The sequence below is a fragment of the Dipodomys spectabilis genome, unplaced genomic scaffold (genome assembly GCF_019054845.1).
Source record: "Dipodomys spectabilis isolate Male_0828 unplaced genomic scaffold, ASM1905484v1 ptg000340l, whole genome shotgun sequence".
In the NCBI taxonomy this organism is placed as follows: Eukaryota; Metazoa; Chordata; class Mammalia; order Rodentia; family Heteromyidae; genus Dipodomys; species Dipodomys spectabilis.
The window spans coordinates 935,726-958,232 of record NW_024871017.1 but is presented as its reverse complement, the minus strand read 5'-3'; the positions used below and the strand labels follow the sequence as shown (position 1 = coordinate 958,232).

The 22,507-nt window shown below is 60.0% G+C and overlaps 1 protein-coding gene across 1 annotated transcript; it reads right to left on the bottom strand.

Moving 5' to 3' along the window:
• Positions 1-789: 789 nt before the first annotated feature.
• On the bottom strand, positions 790-4,428 carry LOC122095222 (proline-rich extensin-like protein EPR1). The gene has a single exon (XM_042665678.1). The coding sequence runs from the start codon at positions 4,426-4,428 to the stop codon at positions 790-792; it is 3,639 nt and encodes a 1,212-aa protein (XP_042521612.1).
• Positions 4,429-22,507: the final 18,079 nt, after the last annotated feature.

Here is a 22,507-nt window from a genome sequence, read left to right as displayed (position 1 = left end):
GAACAATATGGAAGCTCTTATGAAGTGCTTCGAGCCTGATTTTTGGACAGCGTAAGTCTGAATCGTAGCGGGAGGTGTCCCTTCAGGCACGGATGACCCTCAAAGAAGTGAGGCCTGCGGAAATGGCCAGCATGTTTGATTTCTTCCACATGAATGAAATTGCTTCTCTCCAGGGCTTTTTCCTCTCCGGACCTACATTTCCACACCCTGTGGGGCCCAGGGGCCTTCCGGATGATTCCTCAGGAAGTTAAGTGTGATGTGCAGCCAAGACGGGCATCTGGGGAGACAGAGGCTTCGGTGCCTCTGGTGTCAGTTGTGAATGTTTGCTCTCCAGGGCTGGTGTTGGGTGATGCCATGCGGTCTCCGCCATCCCTGAGCACAGGGCGCCGCGGTGTTGGCTGGGGCTGGGCCATGCCCTGGCAGCCGCCGCACGGGGCGCGGGCAGCCATTTCCCCACAGGGGTGGGTGTCGCGCGGCCCGGCACTGACGCCAAGCAGGGCTCCCCGCGGGGCCCACACGCCTCCCAGCAGCCCTCAGCCAGCTGGCTCCGGATCCAGCACAGCGCCACGGAACACGAGCCTCGCCCGGCCCCGCCGCGTGGGGTGTAGGGCGCGTCTCCAGAAACGGAGAGGAGGGGAATGGTTCCTCTGTGCCTGCTGGGCCTCGGTGGGGGGGGGAGGCAATCTGCCCCACCTCCTTGTCTCTCACTCTGCGCTCTGGGGTGGGGAGTGAGGGCAGACAAGTGCTGGGAAAGGGGGGAGGTCACAGACAGGAGTCTCTGGTTTCCCCTCAGAGCCACCAAAAAGCACACTGGAGGCCGACGTGTGCTGGAGATGATGGAGGCAGGGGTGTGCTGGGGATGATGGAGGCAGGGGTGTGCTGGAGATGATGGCGGCTGGGGTGTGCTGGAGGTGATGGAGGTGGGGTGTGCTGGGATGGTGGAGGCTGGGGTGTGCTGGGGATGGTGGAGGCCGACGTGTGCTGGAGATGATGGAGGCAGGGGTGTGCTGGGGATGATGGAGGCAGGGGTGTGCTGGAGATGATGGAGGCAGGGGGTGTGCTGGAGGTGGTGGAGGCAGGGGTGTGCTGGGGATGATGGCGGCTGGGGTGTGCTGGGGATGATGGAGGTAGGGTGTGCTGGAGGTGATGGCGGCTGGGGTGTGCTGGGGATGATGGAGGCAGGGGGTGTGCTGGGGATGATGGAGGCAGGGGTGTGCTGGGGATGGTGGAGGCAGGGGTGTGCTGGAGATGATGGCGGCTGGGGTGTGCTGGAGGTGATGGAGACAGGGGGTGTGCTGGGGATGATGGAGGCTGGGGTGTGCTGGGGATGATGGAGGCAGGGGTGTGCTGGGGATGGTGGAGGCAGGGGTGTGCTGGAGATGATGGAGGCAGGGGTGTGCTGGAGGTGATGGCGGCTGGGGTGTGCTGGGGATGATGGAGGCAGGGGTGTGCTGGGGATGATGGAGGCAGGGGTGTGCTGGGGATGGTGGAGGCAGGGGTGTGCTGGAGATGATGGCGGCTGGGGTGTGCTGGAGGTGATGGAGGTGGGGTGTGCTGGGATGGTGGAGGCTGGGGTGTGCTGGGGATGGTGGAGGCCGACGTGTGCTGGAGATGATGGAGGCAGGGGTGTGCTGGGGATGATGGAGGCAGGGGGTGTGCTGGAGATGATGGAGGCAGGGGGTGTGCTGGAGGTGGTGGAGGCAGGGGTGTGCTGGGGATGATGGCGGCTGGGGTGTGCTGGGGATGATGGAGGCAGGGTGTGCTGGAGGTGATGGCGGCTGGGGTGTGCTGGGGATGATGGAGGCAGGGGTGTGCTGGAGATGATGGCGGCTGGGGTGTGCTGGAGGTGATGGAGGTGGGGTGTGCTGGGATGGTGGAGGCTGGGGTGTGCTGGGGATGGTGGAGGCCGACGTGTGCTGGAGATGATGGAGGCAGGGGTGTGCTGGGGATGATGGAGGCAGGGGTGTGCTGGAGATGATGGAGGCAGGGGGTGTGCTGGAGGTGGTGGAGGCAGGGGTGTGCTGGGGATGATGGCGGCTGGGGTGTGCTGGGGATGATGGAGGTAGGGTGTGCTGGAGGTGATGGCGGCTGGGGTGTGCTGGGGATGATGGAGGCAGGGGGTGTGCTGGGGATGATGGAGGCAGGGGTGTGCTGGGGATGGTGGAGGCAGGGGTGTGCTGGAGATGATGGCGGCTGGGGTGTGCTGGAGGTGATGGAGACAGGGGGTGTGCTGGGGATGATGGAGGCTGGGGTGTGCTGGGGATGATGGAGGCAGGGGTGTGCTGGGGATGGTGGAGGCAGGGGTGTGCTGGAGATGATGGAGGCAGGGGTGTGCTGGAGGTGATGGCGGCTGGGGTGTGCTGGGGATGATGGAGGCAGGGGTGTGCTGGGGATGATGGAGGCAGGGGTGTGCTGGGGATGGTGGAGGCAGGGGTGTGCTGGAGATGATGGCGGCTGGGGTGTGCTGGAGGTGATGGAGGTGGGGTGTGCTGGGATGGTGGAGGCTGGGGTGTGCTGGGGATGGTGGAGGCCGACGTGTGCTGGAGATGATGGAGGCAGGGGTGTGCTGGGGATGATGGAGGCAGGGGGTGTGCTGGAGATGATGGAGGCAGGGGGTGTGCTGGAGGTGGTGGAGGCAGGGGTGTGCTGGGGATGATGGCGGCTGGGGTGTGCTGGGGATGATGGAGGCAGGGTGTGCTGGAGGTGATGGCGGCTGGGGTGTGCTGGGGATGATGGAGGCAGGGGGTGTGCTGGGGATGATGGAGGCAGGGGTGTGCTGGGGATGGTGGAGGCAGGGGTGTGCTGGAGATGATGGCGGCTGGGGTGTGCTGGAGGTGATGGAGGCAGGGGGTGTGCTGGGGATGATGGAGGCTGGGGTGTGCTGGGGATGATGGAGGCTGGGGTGTGCTGGAGATGATGGAGGCAGGGGGTGTGCTGGAGATGATGGAGGCAGGGGTGTGTTGGAGATGATGGAGGCTGGGGTGTGTTGGAGATGATGGAGGCTGGAGTGTGCTGGGGATGGTGGAGGCTGGGGTGTGCTGGGGATGATGGAGGCTGGGGTGTGCTGGAGATGATGGAGGCAGGGGGTGTGCTGGAGATGATGGAGGCAGGGGTGTGTTGGAGATGATGGAGGCTGGGGTGTGTTGGAGATGATGGAGGCTGGGGGTGTGCTGGAGGTGATGGAGGCAGGGGTGTGCTGGGGATGGTGGAGGCTGGGGTGTGCTGGGGATGATGGAGGTGGGGTGTGCTGGGATGGTGGAGGCTGGGGTGTGCTGGGGATGATGGAGGCTGGGGTGTGCTGGGGATGGTGGAGGCTGGGGTGTGCTGGAAGCGATGGAGGCAGGGGGTGTGCTGGAGATGATGGAGGCTGGGGTGTGCTGGAGGTGATGGAGGCTGGGGTGTGCTGGGGATGATGGAGGCTGGGGTGTGCTGGAGATGATGGAGGCAGGGGTGTGTTGGAGATGATGGAGGCTGGGGTGTGTTGGAGATGATGGAGGCTGGGGTGTGCTGGAGATGATGGAGGCAGGGGTGTGCTGGAGGTGATGGAGGCAGGGGGTGTGCTGGGGATGATGGAGGCTGGGGTGTGCTGGGGATGATGGAGGCTGGGGTGTGCTGGAGATGATGGAGGCAGGGGGTGTGCTGGAGATGATGGAGGCAGGGGGTGTTGGAGATGATGGAGGCTGGGGGGTGTTGGAGGTGATGGAGGCTGGGGGGGTGTGCTGGAGATGATGGAGGCAGGGGTGTGCTGGGGATGGTGGAGGCTGGGGTGTGCTGGAGGTGATGGAGGCTGGGGTGTGCTGGGGATGATGGAGGTGGGGTATGCTGGGGATAGTGGAGGCTGGGGTGTGCTGGAGATGATGGAGGCTGGAGTGTGCTGGGGATGGTGGAGACTGGGGTGTGCTGGAAGTGATGGAGGCAGGGGTGTGCTGGGGATGATGGAGGCAGGGGTGTGTTGGGGATGATGGAGGCAGGGGTGTGCTGGGGATGATATAGGCTGGGGTTGCTGGAGATGATGGAGGCTGGAGTGTGCTGGGGATAGTGGAGGCTGGGGTGTGCTGGAGATGATGGAGGCAGGGGTGTGCTGGGGATGATGGAGGCAGGGGTGTGTTGGGGATGATGGAGGCAGGGGTGTGCTGGGGATGATATAGGCTGGGGTTGCTGGAGATGATGGAGGCTGGAGTGTGCTGGGGATGGTGGAGACTGGGGTGTGCTGGGGATGATGGAGGCTGGGTGTGCTGGAGATGATGGAGGCTGGGGTGTGCTGGGGATGATGGAGGCGGGGTATGCTGGAGATGGTGGAGGCTGGGGTGTGTTGGAGATGATGGAGGCCAAGGTTGGTGAAGAAGAATGAAACTCTCTTCCATGGAAAACCAAGGGGTGGTGAAGCCGGACATGGAGCCGACAGGAATGAAGGAGACTGGCTTCCATGGTGGACCGCCAGCACTGTCCGGGGCCAAGCGCGGCGGCCGCTCCCCGGGCTGGCACTACCACTGGAGCCGAGCTTGGATGCGTGCGACGTCAATATTATTAGGCACTTTCTGAAATTACCAGTTACACTGGGTTGGATGAATGCTCCTAAATGCAATTAAGAATGTATTCGATGTGAACGTCATGGACGAGCTAAGATAAACACTCATTATCTTGTCCCTCCAGGAGAACTACAACACGCTCAACACACTGGGAGCCCTGGCACACTTGTCAGCGTTATGGGGATAAACAAGGAGGAAAGCGGGAGCTCCCCAGCGGCCCCCACACCCAGCCCTCCATCGGCGTGGAGCCCCCGATGAGCAAGCAGTGTGGAGCTTGAGGCAATGCAGCCTCCCGCCCGGTTCCAAATGCAACCCCCTCCCCCCAAAAGTAAAGCAGATGCCTCTCCATGGCCCCCTGGGACGCGGTGCGGGCATGCCTGCCGGGGAGAGGCCGGTGCCGGAGGATGAGGCCTGGGCTCCTAATGAGCCGACCCTCAGGACCAGGCTCCGGACATTCCTCCACGTGTCTGTGGAGAGGACTGACCGCCGTGTCTGGCGCGTTACCTGGGGATCCTGACGCTCAGCACGCCCACAGGATGTCCTCTACGGTGCCTGGCAGGGCACTGCAATCCCAGTGCCCAGGAAGCCGAGGCAGGAGGGAGGAGGGTCGAGAGCTCCGGCATGAGCCACGCGGTGAGACTCTGTCAGAGGAGGAGGTGGCGGGGGGGGGGGGGGGAGGGAAGGAGGGAGGGAAGGAGGGAGGGAGGGAGGGAGGGAGGAAGGGGACAAGAAGAGAAGAGAAAAATGAAGGAAAAGTTACTCTCTGGCCCCTGTTGTCTCTAAGTCTACAAGCTGAGTTCCTGCCGGACCCCTGGACCAGGCTTTCAAAGCTAAGCCTTCTCAGTGACCCCTAACCTGTCCGTGAGGTGAGCCGTAGCATCCTCTCCACCTTATAGCGTAAAAATGTGCATCCGTTTTCCAACAAGCATTTATTTATTTTTTTATGGGCTCAATTTTAATGCAACATGATATAGTACAGAATGAGTAGTTACTCTATACTGTAGAACCTAGTACAAAAATAAGTGATAGAAATAATGAAATATAAAGACATTACAATATTTAAGGTTTGAGACCATCCTATATTAGTAGCTTTATTTGGTGCTTTGCAGAAAGACTCTCCCAACTCCTGAAGAAGTTATTTGAAACCCAAGAATCTGGCGACCTCAATGAAGAATTAGTTAAGGCTGCTGCCAATGGAGATGTTGCTAAAGTGGAAGATTTGCTAAAAAGACCAGATATGGATGTGAGCATTTAAAAAATTATTTTGAGACATTAACAGTCTAGTATAAATGAACCTTATATTTAGTAGTTACTAAGGTGTTCTACTGTCCATGCCAACAAGCGTTTATTATGAGCCAGTAACACGCTGGCCTCCGAGTCAAAGCGATTCCTGAAGGTCAAGGATCTTCACTGAAGCGAGACGGAGTCTGGGCGGAGCCGCGCCACCTGGTCCTGGTCCCGGTGTCCCTGCCGCCGCTGCCTGCCGGGTCCGGCTCAGGGCAGGGCTCAGCTGTCTGCGGCATGGGTGCTGCCTGCCGGGTCCGGCTCAGGGCAGGGCTCAGCTGTCTGCGGCATGGGCGCTGCCTGCCGTCCAGCTCAGGGCAGGGCTCAGTTGTCTGCGGAGGGGGCGCTGCCTGCCGGGTCCGGCTCAGGGCAGGGCTCAGCTGTCTGCGGCACAGGCCTGCGCTGGCATGTGTGGGGGGGGGAGGTCCAGTGCCGTCCTGCAGGAGCACCTCCTGCCAGGGCCTCCCGAGGGCGGCCATGACTTGCAGAAGCTGGTGGCGGGCGGCACGTCTCCAGCGCTGGAGCCCAGCCGGCTGGCAGCCTGGCAAGCACAGAGGACCCATCTTCCCAAGTATATTTAGCTCCGACTGCGTCACAGACCAGCTGCACATGGAAACACACTGGCTGCGTCCAAAGCGCTGAGATCCACGGGGACGGAGCAGGGAGCGGCCCCAAGTCCCACAGCCATCAGCACCCACAGACGACACCAGACGCGCATCGGCGCTTCCCACCTGGCGTTCCCTACCAGAGAGCATGGACCCCGCTGACCACACGCTGGGGGGGTCCCCACCCACAGACGCCTGCCCACCGACTCCGGGCCTCTGTCCACCGACTCCGGGCCTCTGTCCACCGACTCCGGGGTCTCTGTCCACCGACTCCGGGCCTCTGTCCACCGACTCCGGGGTCTCTGTCCACCGACTCCGGGCCTCTGTCCACTGACTCCGGGCCTCTGCCCACCGACTCCGGGCCTCTGCCCACCGACTCCGGGGCCTCTGTCCACCGACTCCCGGGCCTCTGCCCACCGACTCCCGGGCCTCTGTCCACCGACTCCTGGGCCTCTGTCCACCGACTCCACGCCTCTGTCCACCGACTCCGGGCCTCTGTCCACTGACTCCGGGGCCTCTGTCCACTGACTCCGGGGCCTCTGTCCACCGACTCCGGGGTCTCTGTCCACCGACTCCAGGGCCTCTGTCCACCGACTCCGGGGTCTCTGTCCACCGACTCCAGGGCCTCTGTCCACCGACTCCGGGGCCTCTGTCCACCGACTCCGGGGTCTCTGTCCACCGACTCCCGGGCCTCTGTCCACCGACTCCGGGGTCTCTGTCCACCGACTCCGGGGCCTCTGTCCACCGACTCCGGGGTCTCTGTCCACCGACTCCGGGGCCTCTGTCCGCTGATTCTTTTGGCCCTGCCTCACACACAGCCAGGTCCTCTGCCGGCCTCAACATCGCAATCATCTGAACGGCAGAAGCTTGTTTGCGCAGAGGCTGGCGTCACCCTACAGCTTCCTGTCCTGCCCATGCCCGGGGGAGGGGCTGATTCTGTCCATGTAAAGGGACTGGTTCTGGATGATTCCAAACAGGATGTTAACGGTGCTGAGTAGGGGCCTAGGGATTGGGGCTGCTGGGCTGTGGTGTGGATCCAACTCAAGATGACTCTGCTTTCTGCTTTCTGTGCCATGGGGGGGTGGGGGTAAGGGGTGGGATCGGCTCAGCCTCCACCCTCTCCTCCTCAGCCTCTGTCCCCTCTCCTCCTCAGCCTCTGTCCCCTCTCCTCCTCAGCCTCTGTCCCCTCTCCTCCTCAGCCTCTGTCCCCTCTCCTCCTCAGCCTCCACCTCTCCTCCTTCTCAGCCTCTGTCCCCTCTCCTCCTCAGCCTCCACCCTCTCTCCTTAGCCTCCACCCTCTCTCCTCCTCCTCAGCCTCCATCCTCTCTCCTCCTCCTCAGCCTCCACCCTCTCTCCTCCTCCTCAGCCTCCACCCTCTCTCCTCCTCAGCCTCCACCCTCTCTCCTCCTCCTCAGCCTCCACCCTCTCTCCTCCTCAGCCTCCACCCTCTCTCCTCCTCCTCAGCCTCCACCCTCTCTCCTCCTCAGCCTCCACCCTCTCTCCTCCTCAGCCTCCACCCTCTCTCCTCCTCCTCAGCCTCTACCCTCTCTCCTCCTCCTCAGCCTCCACCCTCTCTCCTCCTCAGCCTCCACCCTCTCTCCTCCTCCTCAGCCTCCACCCTCTCTCCTCCTCGGCCTCCATCCCCTGGCTCCAGGGTCTGACTGCTTGGTACGGTGGCTCTGACCGTGGTTAAGCCCTGCGTGGCCCTGGGCTCCCTCCCCCAGGCCGGGGCGGCCCGGCCCTGCGCTCGCAGGTCCCCTCCACACTGCCGCCTACTCTTCCGCCAGCAGTCCTTTCACTGAGGGCTCTTAACGGGAACCTTCCGGAGGTGGCGTTTTGCTCTCTGCCAGGACGCTGACTGGGAGAGGTGGGAACACACTGTTCAGTGCATGCGCTTTAGTGCTCCTCATTACTTTTCCGTGTGCTTGTAATATCGGTCCAAAATGCAAATATGAAGAATGAACCCAGCCGTGAAAAGTCCACCCCAAGCCATCTAGGACAAGAAGTTCCGAGAGCGCTGGCCGCGTGAGCGCCTCGCCGCTTCCTCTTTGGCTTTCATCTCGTGCCAAGAACGAGTTGGTCTTGTGTTTCGCTCCGTGTCTGGAGGCCAAGGAGGGTGTGGGTCAGCAGTGCGGGTCGGATCCATGCTGCCCGAGAGCCTGGGCTCCACCGACCCGACACAGACACGCCAGGACGCTTGCACCACTCAGAACGAGGTGGTGTTCGGACGCGGCCTCCCGGGCAGCTGGAAGATGGACACTCCTCCTGCCGGAGGCTTGCCTGTGTGCACGCTCCTCCTCGCCCTACGCCGCCCGGGCCGGAGCCACACGAGACGCGAAGGCGTGGAGGACGCAAGCATCTTGGGTAGATTTTGAACGCCCAGCATAGACTCGGCAAGAGCGGCGGTTTAACGTGGGGGCCGCCACATGGGGCGGCTGTACCACAGCCCTCCGTGATCCACAGCGAGACTCACGCCGTCGGCAAGGAGGGGAAGCGGCCTGCGACCCCCGGGCGCCGGGTGGCTCCCGGCAGCTTTGGGCTCAGGCGTGGAGGGCGGGCGGCAGGGTCTGTCCCTGCAGGGCCCTACCAGCACCTTCCCCATGGCCTCCTCACCCCTGCGGGGGCGCACACACATACACATGCGCACACACACACACACACACACACACGCACCCTGGGCCTCCCCCCCCAGCACACACAGCAGCTCTCCCTCCCACCCTTGCAGCCGGCCTGAGCATGTGGCACCTGTACTCCGGCTCCTTTCCCGTGCTCTCCGGTCTCTGCCGTGGGTACGGAGCCCCAGGGCCTCCTCGTCCTGGCCTCCCCGGAGCACCTCCCTGGGAGCTGGGACCCGAGCCTGGCTCTCTGTCCATCTTGTCCTGAATCCACGCTCTTAACCCTCACAGAAGCCAGGGCACGGGGAAAGGTGGGGTTCTCAGCCCACACAGCCAGGCTGTGCCCGCCCGTCCAGGACGGAGCCCACCTCGGGTCTGGGTGCCGCAGCTCCGGGTCGGCCTGCCGCCGAGCGAGGACCTCCACGCCGGCTCCCAGCTCGCTCACCCCGAGCTGTTCCCGCCGTTTCTCTCCTGGCTGTTCCTTCTCCATTCTAATCTTCACATTACAGCTTACCGTTGAAATTGCAGCCCTCAACCCCTTTCTAAGATACAGGGAAGCGTCCAGGCCAGGGAGACTTTCCGCCATGACCTCATTGGGCATAGCGTCAGGCTGAACAACAAAACAAAACAGCTGAGTAATCCCCAGGCCCGCTCGGACGCAGGTGGACATCGCGTGTGGCTCTGCTTCCTTCACAGCCTTTCGGTATTGGGGTCATCAGAAAACAAGGATGTAAAAACAGGAAAGGGGGAACAAGCCGTGGCTTGATGAGGCTGTGGTGACGTGGGGTTTTGTGGCAAACGCTGCACATGGAGTTTGCTGCACATGGAGGCGACGCAGCAAGGCTTTGGTGACGGGTGCATGTTTCGTGCCCCGGGGGCCTCAGTGAGTTCAATGTCACCTGAAAACCTTCCTAGTCATGTATTTGGTACTCGGGGAACTTTCTGCTAACAGGACACGAAAAGCAGCCGTGAAGGATTCGTTCTTATTTGCATGGTTTGTGCTTAACTGTAGTTTTAATTATTGGGGGTCATGAAAGTCTGGGACACACAAGGCTCTTTTGAGTGCTACCGTGTGTAAGATGGCCAAGGCAAAGAAGAAATGGAAATTACAAAGTGCACGGCCATCTCCACAGCCCAGCCCTCCTCGGGAGGCCACCAGCTCCCACTCCCGTCTGTCATGAGCAAAACTCGGCTATTCGCGAGTCTTTGCTGTGGAACGGGGGCTTTTCTCCTTGGAAATCATTTCAGGACATTACAAAAATAAAAGTTGCCCGTTTTCTTCTTGACCGTTCTATAGAGCAGCCCAGGTGGGGCTTACTACAGGGCTGCTTCTCCCCAGGAGAACACGAGCCGAGGTCCAGATTCACCAGCAGTAGACACTCTTCCAGTGAGTGAAGCTGCCCGCAAACAGACATGCAGGCTCAAGGAATGCAGACAAACGGACGGAAGATGAAGATTAGAGCAGAAGGGAGCACTGGAACTACTGGAGCCCACGGCTTCTGGGAGGAAAGAGAAGCAGTGGCCCTTGTCAAGCAAGTCAAAGCCAGGAAAAAAGATAACACCAAATAACTAGGGAGCACTCGTGCAAATCACAATTAACACTGTCAAAGCAGACATTTCAACGAGGAAGGGGCGAAGGGTCGAGGGCGGCAGAGTAGTAAAATCCAGGGAATGAACTCTGAGTAGAGCACAAGGAGAAAGAAAGTGGAGATTGAGAGAAACGGCGGCAGATAGCAAGGATCCGGCAGTGCCTCCAACACAGGGAGGAGAGGAGGGGTGCGTGGGGAGGCGGCGGGAAAACTGCACAGAAACGTCCTAGAGGCAAAACTTCTGATGGGCAAAGGTGGGCCGCAAAAGTCCTGTGGTTGAGGGTCAGGAGGAAAGGCTGCGTGCATGAAGGACAGAGGGGTCTCTCCAACCGACAGGAAGGCAGGTAATGCCTGGCAGGAGAATCGGGTACCAGGCCCATCGGGGAGATGGGTGATGGGGGGGTGTGCCCTGGGGAATCGGGTACCAGGCCTGTCGGGGAGATGGGTGATGGGGGGGTGCACCCTGGGGAATCGGGTACCAGGCCCGTCAGGGAGATGGGTGATGGGGGTGTGCCCTGGGGAATCGGGTACCAGGCCCATTGGGGAGATGGGTGATGGGGGGGTGTGCCCTGGGGAATCGGGTACCAGGCCCGTCGGGGAGATGGGTGATGGGGGGCACCCTGGGGAATCGGGTACCAGGCCCATTGGGGAGATGGGTGATGGGGGGGTGTGCCCTGGGGAATCGGGTACCAGGCCCGTCGGAGAGATGGGTGATGGGGGTGTGCCCTGGGGAATCGGGTACCAGGCCCATCGGGGAGATGGGTGATGGGGGGGGTGTGCCCTGGGGAATCGGGTACCAGGCCCGTCGGGGAGATGGGTGATGGGGGGGTGCCCTGGCCCGGGGCCCGGGGGAGGGGGAGCAGGGGAGGAGCTGCCCAGAGTGGACTACAGTCAGAGAAGCCGACAAAATGTCAAGGGAATAAGCCAAGGCGCAGCTGATGTTATCTTCAAGTAATTATTTTGAAACAAGACAAGAAAACTGGATGTTTATCTCCCTCATAGTCTCTTATTTGGGCCCAAATAACATCTGGAGCTGTTTTCTTACACAACGGCGTTACAAAATGAAATGTCTTCCTAATAATCACGGGCAGCCACGGCGGATTCTGTTGTGGTTTTGTGAACAGGACTTTGGTGCGTTATTCACACTAGGACTTGCAGGTCTAGGTTCAAACTGCAGCTGCCATGTTAGAGATCTCAACCTCTCTAAACCACATGGCCCTCATCTGAATAGTCGGGTGCAGTGGCTCACACCTGTCATCCCAGCTACTCAGGAGGCTGAGATCTGAGCATCACGGTTCAAAGAAAGTCTGTGAGACACCTGGCTTCAATTAACCACTAGAAAGCTGACAATGGAGCTGCGGCTCAAGTGATAGAGCGCTAGCCTTGAGCAAAAAAAAAAAAGCTCCAGGACAGCAGCCAGGCCCTGAGTTCAAGCCCCAAGATGAGCATAAAAACAGAAAAAGAATTAGAACACTGCGTGTCACACAAATGTCACATAGCTATTATGACCTGGTCCCGAGGGAGATGCCATTACTTTTATGATCCATGGATTAAAGGCGCGAGTAACTTCAGTGGGAAAGTATATCGTCATTTATCATAGCACAGACAAGGAGCTAAAGCACACTGTTGTAAGAACGCACAGCAGGAAATCCGCAGGCTGGCTGGAAGTCATAAAACACTAGACTTCTACAGGGCCTGCCCTGGCTGCGCGGCCGGCGGCACCCATGCCTCCTTTGATGGTGGGGGCTGCGGGAGCTGGACGGGCTAGGGCAGGGAGGCCTGTGCCCCTGGCCCGCCCAGAGGGCCCGTGGCTCTCCACTGCTGGGGTCTTCCCCTCAGAGCTCCCTCCTGGAATGGAAAGGGCACACGGGCAATTGATAGACCAAGGCCAGCCCACGCCCGAGACCTCTCAGGGAGGACCGCAGGCCGGCGGCGGCGGGCGATTCACGGGCCTGCTCCGGTTTCTGATGTTAGAGTTGACCGTGGCCACCGCAGCACAATGACAAAGTGGCCAAGAAGAGGAGGAAATCCACCAGCCTTTGTGTTAGTGCTTTTTGAATTTTGTGCTTTGCCCCTGTGTGGCTGAGGCCTGGGGTGCCGGCAGGTCCTTATCGGCCTCTGACTAGCAGCCGCAGTCGGCCTGCTGGCCCCCGGGGGACTAGCACGACCCCACACCCCCACACCTCAGCAAGTTTCCATGACAGCGCCCGGCGAGCAGAGCTGGCGCTCCCACACGGCCTGGTTACGGGGCTGCGAGCAGCCGGGGCTCCCGCTGCCTGCCGCTCCCCGGCCCCCGCCACCCCAAAGTGCCCTCGGAGGGCCCTTGGAGACCCCGGGGAGCAGGGATGCGGGGCCCGGGTTCCCTTGGCTGACCCTGGCATTCACAGAGGCTACAGCCGGAGGGGGAGAGGGAGCGATGATAAAGCTCCATTCAGCAATAAAGAGAAACAACTTGCTGATGCCTGCGAAGCCCCGGGCGAGCAGGCCGAGTCACAGGGTCACACACCACCTGACTCCAGTCCTGGGACCTTCTCAAAAAGACAAAGCTGGCTGGGCGCCGGAGGCTCACGCCCCTCATCCCGGCTACTCAGGGGGCTGAGCTCTGAGGATCGAGGTGTCAAGCCAGCCCAGGCAGGAAAGTCTGCGAGACTCATCTCCAATGAACCACCAAAAAGCTGGAAGTGGAGCTGTGCTCAAGTGGTAGAGCATGAGCCTTGAGCACAAAAGCTTAGCTTAGGCCCTGAGTTCAAGTCCCAGGACTGGCGCATGCGTGCGCGCACACACACACACACACACACACACACACACACACAGCAAAGCTAGGGGGACAAAAGCCAAATCAGTGGTTGCAAGGTTGGGCTGAGCGGAGCAGATGGAAATGTAGCAAGGGTTACAGAACCTCTCTATATCTTCATCGTGGGTGGTTGCAAGACTGTCAACACACACCCAGCCGCGCATCTACAGCGGGGCCTCTTTGCTGCGTGTGCACTGTGCTCGACACGCCAGACAGCCCCCAGCAGCAGCTGGACTGGAGACGGCTGGGCAGCATTTGGCCTGTGCCACACATTAAGACGTTGCAATGCTTTTCTTGCTCCAACCATGTCCTTGATCGCTTAATCTAACTTCTTCTAGGACCGCAACCCAACTCCCTCACCCCAAATTCGCACAGCTTCGAAGTACCCTTGAGACGAAGTCCAGAACCCCTTTATTTCTCACCGCCCCCGCCCACCCCATCCCCTTCCCTGGGGCCCACCCCGTCTGCACAACTCTGCCCAGGGAGGGGGTGCGGATCTCTCCCTCTCCTCTGAGCCTCCGTTCAGCCTGGGATCCTGCGCCGCGACTGAGCTCCACAAGCCTGCGCACCGCGCCACCACAAGGAACCCTTTACACGTTCGTCCCGGCTAGCGGTGACCACGGGCCCCCTCTTTCCCGGCAGGTCCTGGGGCTCCAGAGACGGAGACGTCTGAGCTGACGTGAGCCGCGAGCCACAGTGAGCCCCGCGGTGTGCCCCGCGGTATGCGGGGAGGGTGGAGAGCAGCGGACGTGAGCAGGTGGGCCGAGGGGACGCCGGGCGGCCTCCAGCCCGCTTCCCCCACCCCAGAGCCAGCTGGCCGGAAGGCACACTCTGCGGGACGCTCCTTGTCCTCATCCCGTTGTCGTTCCAATAGAGACGCTGATTTAAAACGGCGTGTGCTAGGCTGCTGCCATCAGGCCAGCCCTCTGCTGTATGGAAAGCTAGACAACCAGCGGTGCCAGCCAGACAAGAGCTGGGAGATTCCGGACAGAATCTCCAGCTGCGGCGCTGGAGCCCGAGGCGGCTCAGGAGGCTGCGCTGGAGCCCGAGGCGGCTAAGGAGGCTGCGGAGCTGGAGCCCGAGGAGGCGCAGGAGGCTGCACTGGAGCCGGAGGCGGCTCAGGAGGCTGTGCTGGAGCCCGAGGCGGCTCAGGAGGCTGTGCTGGAGCCCGAGGCGGCTCAGGAGGCTGCGCTGGAGCTGGCCCTCCCGGAAGGAGAGAGCTTTCAGAGCCAGCCTCTCCTGCTGCACCCAGCCCAGACCAACGCCAGAAGTGGATGGCACCAGGAAGTACTGGGCTCCCAGCTGCGGGTGGCACCAGCCTGCGCCGTGGCCTCGTGGAGAGGCAGAGAGGACACTTGCCCAGGCACAGAGCTTCCTGTATTCAAGATGGTCGTCTGGGCTGCTGTTTCAGATGCAGTCATCGCAACTCCAGCCTCGGGGAAAGAAGCCCAGTGCCCCTTAGAGGGCCGCGCTGAGAGGAAGGCAGAGCGGCCAAGCGAGGGGAGGCCGCAGGCGGGGAGATGACCAGCCCAGGTACCGGCCAAGCGTTCTGAAGAAGCCTGCGCCATCACCCACCCACAACCGCAAAGGGGAAAGGGGCCGGAGCACCCGCCATGGAGCAGGAGGTGGGAGGTGGGCATGGAGGGCTGTAGGGCTCCCCGGCGCCCGCTGCGGCTCTGGGGCTGATCAGGGCAGCCGGGAGCAGCCCCCAGCTGCCCGCTGCATCATTCAGAAAGCAGAACCTGTTCTGGGTTCTTGCGACCTGCTAAGTGTTCCATAGGTGTACTTTCTGATATTGCCTTGCTATTGGACACACGTGGCGAGTCTTAGGTATGGTTACTTTCAAGTCAGGTCCACGGGGCTTTGAAGGCCTCTCAGTCTCTTGCGTGGGCCACTGGAGTTCTCTAAGCTCTCAACTTTTGCATCAATAAAACAAGGACAATTAAACCTACACTCAGGTTTCTGTAAGAGCCCTAACACCATGTTTGAGGATAGAGCATGCTCCATCAACCTGCTCCATTACAGCCAGAGTCCAACACAATCAGAGGAGTGCTCTGCACCCTTTCTTCCTGTGGGCCTTCAGCACCCCCAGGGACCACGGACCATTCCAGAAGCAGGACGCACAGCAGGGAATGAGGCGGCTCTCCCAGGAGCAGGTGTGCTTAGGAGATGCTTAGACAAGGAGGTAATTTCAGATACCCACAGGCGTTGGGAAGCCAGGCCGCAGCGGTGGCAGTGGCTTTGTGAAGGCCCGTGTAAGAAGATGGCGGTGGAGGTAACGCCGCCGGGGAGAGATGGAGAGGGAGCCGGAGGAGGGCGAGATGGAGGAGTGGACCACGTCCTGAGCCTCCTACCCCAGACCTGCTCCTCCAGAGCTGTTTGGCTTCAGAGAACTCTCTGAGCCTCCTGGATCCTCGTGCTTCTAACTGAAAAAACAGAGTGGGCAGAGTTGACACAGACAGTCACTGCAAAACACCGCCGAGTTCGAGGAGTAGGCGCCCAGGACCAATGTCAGACAGGAAGCCCAGGTCTCCGCGACTGAGCGGAGGGAAGACGGAGCATGGACACTCGGTACTGGCCACCGGACGAGGAAGCCCCCAGGCCACCGACCCGGGAGCACTCTGACCTCCAGAGGTAGAGGCCCAGCTCTAGCCATGGCGGGATGGGTTCTGGGGGCTTCCACCCATCCTGGCAAATGGAAAGCCCTCGTTCTGGCACAAGCCAGCCTTGGATCAGCCTGGCAAGCTTGGCGCAGCCTTCTGCGGAGCAGAGTGCAGCGGGGAACACAAAGGGAACATGCAGGGATCCAGGGCCCGTGAGCCCGGGAAGTTCTGTCGTGCCCGATGGCAGTCTGTCATCTTAGGACGTGACATCTGGCCTCCGGAGGTGGGTGCGTCTGTTTCTGTGCTGCCCACGTTTGGTCTTCTTGTGCCGTGCTTCTTCTCTTAAATCTCATCTCCCCGGGCTCCTCGCGGCTGCCCCACCTGGAGGACCTGCCCCCCCTCTGCCCCCCACCCGTGGTGTCCCCCTGTCTAGACGCCTGTGTCAATCACTGACGTTTTAATTTGATTTTTGGCTAATGCACCATGTCTTCCAATAATGTAGGAGTCGGAAGCCTACGTGGGGAACTGAAGCATTTGTTACCAGCTTGCATTAACTTTAGCCCCCGCAGACAGGTCCGTCCAGCCCATGTCCATCCCCCCTCCGCAGGCCAGGGCTGGATGGCCCAGGGGGGCCTGGCCCAGCCTCCGCCGCCGGCCAGAGCACAAGGCAGCAGAGCTGGGTAGAGCTGCCTGCTGCCGGGCCCAGGACATTCCATCCACGGCCGGTCATGCGGCTTCTTTTAGGCTGGGGTTACCCAGGGCCCCTGTCCTGGTGAGCATCTATAAGGGCTCCGGACGACCTCACCACCCGAACGGCAGTCGGCCCGGCCCTCTCAAATATCCCTGCACACGTCTCTTCTTTAAATCTTCTGGCTGGCTGAGGGCTGCCCGCAGCCAAGAAGGAGAGGACTGTGCCCCCGGCAGGAAGAGGCAGCAGCACCTGGACGCTGCCTGCCGTGGACGGAGTGGAAGGTGTCATCTCCTCCCCAGCCTGGGGGAGGGAGCGGCGATGAGATCTCCAAAGCTCGGGCCTGCAAAGGCCGCCGTAGGAGCTTTGTGGCCGGGTCCACCTTGGGATTTATAAATACACTCAGCCCAAAGTGTTGTCCTAATTGTTTCCCGCCCCCTTTGCCACCCACCTTTCCTCCAAAGCAAGGTAAATCCTACCTGTACCTGCAGGAGGCCAAGAAGAGCAGTGCGAGCAGGCGCGTGCGTGTGTGTGCGTGCGTGCGCGTGGGGGGGTGAGCAGTGCGAGCAGGCGCGTGCGTGTGCGTGTGTGTGCGTGCGCGTGCGTGCGCGTGCGTGCGCGTGGGGGGCTGAGCAGTGCGAGCAGGCGCGTGCGTGCGCGTGCGTGTGCGTGCGTGCGCGTGGGGGGGTGAGCAGTGCGAGCAGGCGCGTGCGTGCGCGTGCGTGTGCGTGCGTGCGCGTGGGGGGGGTGAACAGTGCGAGCAGGCGCGTGTGTGTGCGTGTGCGCGTGCGTGCGCTTGCGTGTGCGTGCGTGCGCGTGGGGGGTGAGCAGTGCGAGCAGGCGCGTGCGTGTGCGTGTGTGTGGGGTGCACGGACACGCGCGTGTGCACGCACAGACTCAGGACTGGCTTCCCCGGCCGTCCTCTGGGGGTGGGTATGGATTTCTGGAACCATCTCACTCCTGAAGGAAGGGGCTTTGGGAAAAGGCACACACATCGCACAGTTCTCCGTCTCTTGTACCCGGGTCTCCAAGGCGGTCTGGGCTCTCTCCAGCAACCCCGGCGTGCGTGTGGGCTGTGGGACGCCAAAGGCCGATGGGGTCCGGGGACATGGGGGTCCCCGAAGCCTAGGGGAGGAGCAAGGGTGGCCCGATGGCCCCTACCCCGCTCATCTCTGCCCGAGCAGAGGAGGGAGGTGGAAACCAAAGACAAACGAGAATTCCTGCTTCCAATTAACTTATCCAAACTCAGTAACCACTTTTTAAAATAGAGGGGGGGAAAGGAAGGCAGAAGGAGCTGTGGCTTCGGCCTTGACGTCCCAGCTGGGAAAGTGTACCTCGTTCCACAGGTGGGTCTGTGACCTCAGGGCAGTCCACAGGCACGGTGGCGTGACCTGGGGCGGGAGGAGCAGGGAAAGGCTCGGCCGCGGAGACGGCCCACGCCCGGGCACCGCGCCCACCACAGCCACCTGACCCTCCGGGAACTCGTTGATGGGCACAGCCTGTCACCGGCGTTCCCATTCTTCTGTGACTCGATTCGAGCCAATTAACACACCCTTCATTATTACTCCTGTGGCCCTGTGTTCCCTCAGGATCTGTTCAACTGTCTGAAGCTCCTTCCCCCCCCCCGAAATATAATGGTAACTTAACTTACTCTGTTTTCTAGTTTGTAAATGAGCAAACCCTAAAACAGGACTCTTGGCTGGTTCTTTCCCCGCACCTCCCAGGGTCCCCTGGAAATGGGAAGAGCCAGGGCGGATGCAGAGAGGCCAAGGCTGGCTTCCAAGCACAAACGCCGGCTCTGGGAGCTGGGCAGGCCCGCGCGGCTTGTGTGTGCTTCCCACCTCTTGGCCATTGGGGCAGCCATCATCCACTTTCGGGGTAATTACTCCATCCCAGGGGCAATTACACAGGAAAACACTTCTGCACGTGCAGCTAATTGAAACAAGACAAAGGAGGCGGAGGATGACAATTTGGCTCCTCAAATCCTCTCCGCAGCCCCACGCCCATGCCAGCTCCGGGCAGGGACAGGCAGGGACTCCAGTTCCGGCTCAGCAGCCCCGCCCGCCGTCACGAATGGATTTTCAGAGGATTCGGTCGTAGACTTTTTTCATCAAAAGCAACCTGTCCTGCCTTTAGTTGAAGTACATTCTAGACAATCAAATTGAGCCATGGAACCTCCTAATAAGTAGCCAACCATTCAGAAAATGCCCTATTTTAATAGAACTCTGCGGCTACACTGTACTGTGCCCTGATCCTGTCCCTTGGGTCTGCCGGACACCACACCGCAGTTGCTGAGGTCCCGGTCAGCAGAGCGGGTGAGCGCTCACCGCGCAGGCTGGGGTCCTGGAGCAGCTGCTTCCGGGGTGAAGCGCACCAGGCCTTCCCCGCGCCGCCTGGGCCTCCCAGGACACAGGCGTGCAGTGGTTGGACCGCCTCTCAGTGCCAGGTCCCAAACTCATTCAAAGGAAGGGCAGGAAGCCGAAAAGCAGACCGCTCGGGAGCGTCCAACTAGCCTAAAAGTCACAGCTCAGGAGGCAAGGCCCTGCCTCAAAAATAACCAGCCAAACCAGGGCTAGCGGAGCGGCTCACGTGGCTCAAGCACCAGCCTAGCAACTGTGAGGCCCTGAGTCCAAAGCCGACACAGTCCCAGGACGGTCTTTCTGGGGTGAAAGGCCGTGGAAAGATATTGAACAGGTAGGTAACAGACCAGCCATTTCAAACTCCCACGAGCTACTGACTTCTTCCTTTTCAATGGAGAGAGGAGGAGCAACCAGGGTGACGGCTGCAGCTGCCTGTCCACCTGCGCCTGCACGGACGAGGCCACCTCCTGCCTGGCGTCCGGGCAAGTCCCCGGTTGGCCCCTCTGCACCCCGCACAGCGACCTTCCCTGACAGTCAGCATGCTCAGGCGGCCGGCCAGGCACCCGAGACACCAGCCGCCCAGACCCGTCTCTCTGGAGCCACACACACCCGGAGGTCAACGTCCCAAGGGAACTGGAAAGGACTTGGGGAAGAACCAGGCCCACGGTGAGACACAGTGCACGGCCTGCAGCCAGCACCTTTCCCTGCCCAAATCCAAGCAGCCGCTCAGAACTCCCCCTGGCTCCGTGCCCGGCCTGCTCCCTTGAACTCCTCCCAAGCCTCCAGTCCCGCCCGCCCCGCCGCGCCGCTCAGTGAGGCACAGCTGGCTTCCCCGGGCCTGGTCTTTTATCCCAAGCAGTGGCACACGGCCAGGCTCCAGCCTCTGCTAGGAAGGAGGCAGTTCCTTTCCCTGAAAAAGCTTTGTTGTGCCATCACACTGTCCGGCTCTCCCTCCGAACTCATCACGCACCCGGCACGCCGGGAGCCCTTCTCTCGGAAAGGCTGAGCCAGCTTCCTCCCTGGCCGAGGCGTGAGTGAGGGGGCACTGGGAGGGAGCGAAGGGTGCGTGGAGGCCTGGGTCTTTCAGCGTTCCTTCCAGAACAGTGACTTTTGGACTTTCTTGTGTTCACAAGAATTATGTTTGCATCGCAGCCAAGTGCATGACACACATACACACACAACCAATGCACATACGTACAGAAGCCGCCACAGGAGAGCTAGAACTCTCTGAATAGTTGAGAGCCAGGCAAACATTGTGCTGTGACATTTATGATCCACACAAATGTAAAGTACATGACAATAACAGAACAAGAGTGCGGGTAGGCTGCTGAGCTACATCCTTGGCAAAGCAAGGCCCCAAATACAACAAAACGCAGCAAAGGATTCAAAGCAAGGGATGGAAAGCGAACACTCAACATCTTTGGTCAGCTCAAAAGAAGGCAGGCGGAGAGGAGAGAGGCGAGCAGGAGTAGATAAGAAGCTGTCAGAGTCAGGTCAGGATTGCTCAAGGCTAGTGAGCAAGCAGGGCTGACTTCATTCAGCTTTGGGAAGCTGACCTTGGGGTGGCATGGGGGGGGGTAATTAATGCAAGGTCCTGGTGTACAACAGCACAATAACTGCGTTGAGATCTGGGTGATTTCATGTCTTTTGAGAGTGCAATGTGTTGGCTGGACTTGGCTACAGGCCACGATTTCATGACATCCCGGCACTAAGTCTGTCAAAGCAACTTCTGGTTTTATAGCATTGATCAGCCTGAGAGGAGTCTCCAAGCAGGTCTCCCAAAAATGGCACTGGAATTTCTCACTTTTCATACACGAGGTGTTGTCCTAAAAACGGTTAATGTGATTAAAATACTGTCTGTGTGTTTGTGACATGTCACAATGAAACCCCTGTGGCCAATTATCATACACTTACCCCCCCACCCCCAAATAAAGAGAAGATGGACAGGAGCGTGAAAGAGAGCTTGTCTGCGATGTGGGAGGGAAACAGGAGAGAGGGAAGGACGGACTGGCCGGCACTTCCCGCACATCTGCGCAGGCGGCCAGAGGCGGCTTGCTGAGTGAGGGAGGGGAACAGGGCAGCGGAGGTCTACACATTGTATGCGTGGATGGACAGGGCAAAATGGACACACTCAGGGGCTGGGAAGGTGGCTCAGTGGTAGAGCGCTTGCCTTGCATGCCTGAGGCCCTGGGTTCGATTCCTCAGCACCACATAAGCAAAAAGAAAAAAGCTGGAAGTGGCTCTGTGGCTAGTGGTAGAGGGCTAGCCTTGAGGACCAAGAGGCCCAGGGACAGCACCCAGGCCCTGAGTTCAAGTTCCAGAACTGGCAATAATTAATAATAATAATAAATACAACTTGAGAAAGAAAGAAAATCATTTCTGAGTCACCAGAGTTCAGAATTTTGTCCTTTTGGGCTGTTCAGCACAGCTCTGCCTGCAGGTAAGAGCTGAGGAGGTGGGTCTTGGATTCCCGTTGCTTCTGTAATAAGAAGCCACAGCTCACTCACTTAACATAGAATGCTTCAGGACCAAATGTTTTGTTTGGATGCATTTGAAGAGTGAAAATATTTCTCTTGAAACTGTCCGTGAGAAACAGTCTAGATGTGAAACATCTAGTTTGGGTCATTCCTAGTGGAAGACTAATATTTGCACAGGCCAGGGGGTCGGTGGCCATACTGGGTTGTGAATTCTAAGTGTTTCTGAAGTCAGGTAGCTGTATTCGCCTCATTAATGTGGTTCAAACATTCTAGCCAACCGACCTTACCCTCTTCCTGGAGACAGGGAAAAGGGGGCCGGGCACAGCAGGACCCGCGGCAGACAGAAGCCTGTAGGCTCTGTCTCTAGGGTGACCATGACATTTCCCCAGTATTTTTTGTGTGGATGTGCTCACTGTTCACAACCAACACGATAAAAGAACAGACTGAAGGGACGGATAATTAAATCTAGAAATAAAATCTTCAGAGCCTGTCACAGTGAACACTTAAGTTCAACATCCTTCACGATCGCTCTGGGTCGCTATGCACCGTTTCAACTTACTGGATTATAGGATGCATGAAGGAAGAGCACAAATCCCGGGTATAAGTAAGTTGTCCAGTTCTCCTGGGTCCTATCCTCCGTAGCCACTATGAAGTTTGTTTTCTGCACTGGTCCCGGGCTGAACTTGGGTCCGAGCTCTGTGCCCTTTCTGCTCAGAGCTAGCGGCTCCACCACTTGAGCCCCGGCTCTGCTGCTGGTTTTCGATGGGGCTTTCCTGCCCGGGCTGGCTTCGAACCCCGATCCTCAGGCTCAGCGTCCCGAGCAGCTGGGGTGATGGCGTGAGGCACTCACTTCTCAGGCGGTGAAGTCCGAGCAATGGGGATTCGAACACCCTATGCGTCACGAACGCCAACGGGACCGCCGAACGGGTGCGACTCACGCCCGCACCGGAGTGAGGGCCTCGT

Bases quoted from the DNA above. Each gene is read 5' to 3' on its own strand.
- LOC122095222 (XM_042665678.1), bottom strand. From the start codon at position 4,428: ATGGAAGCCAGTCTCCTTCATTCCTGTCGGCTCCATGTCCGGCTTCAC.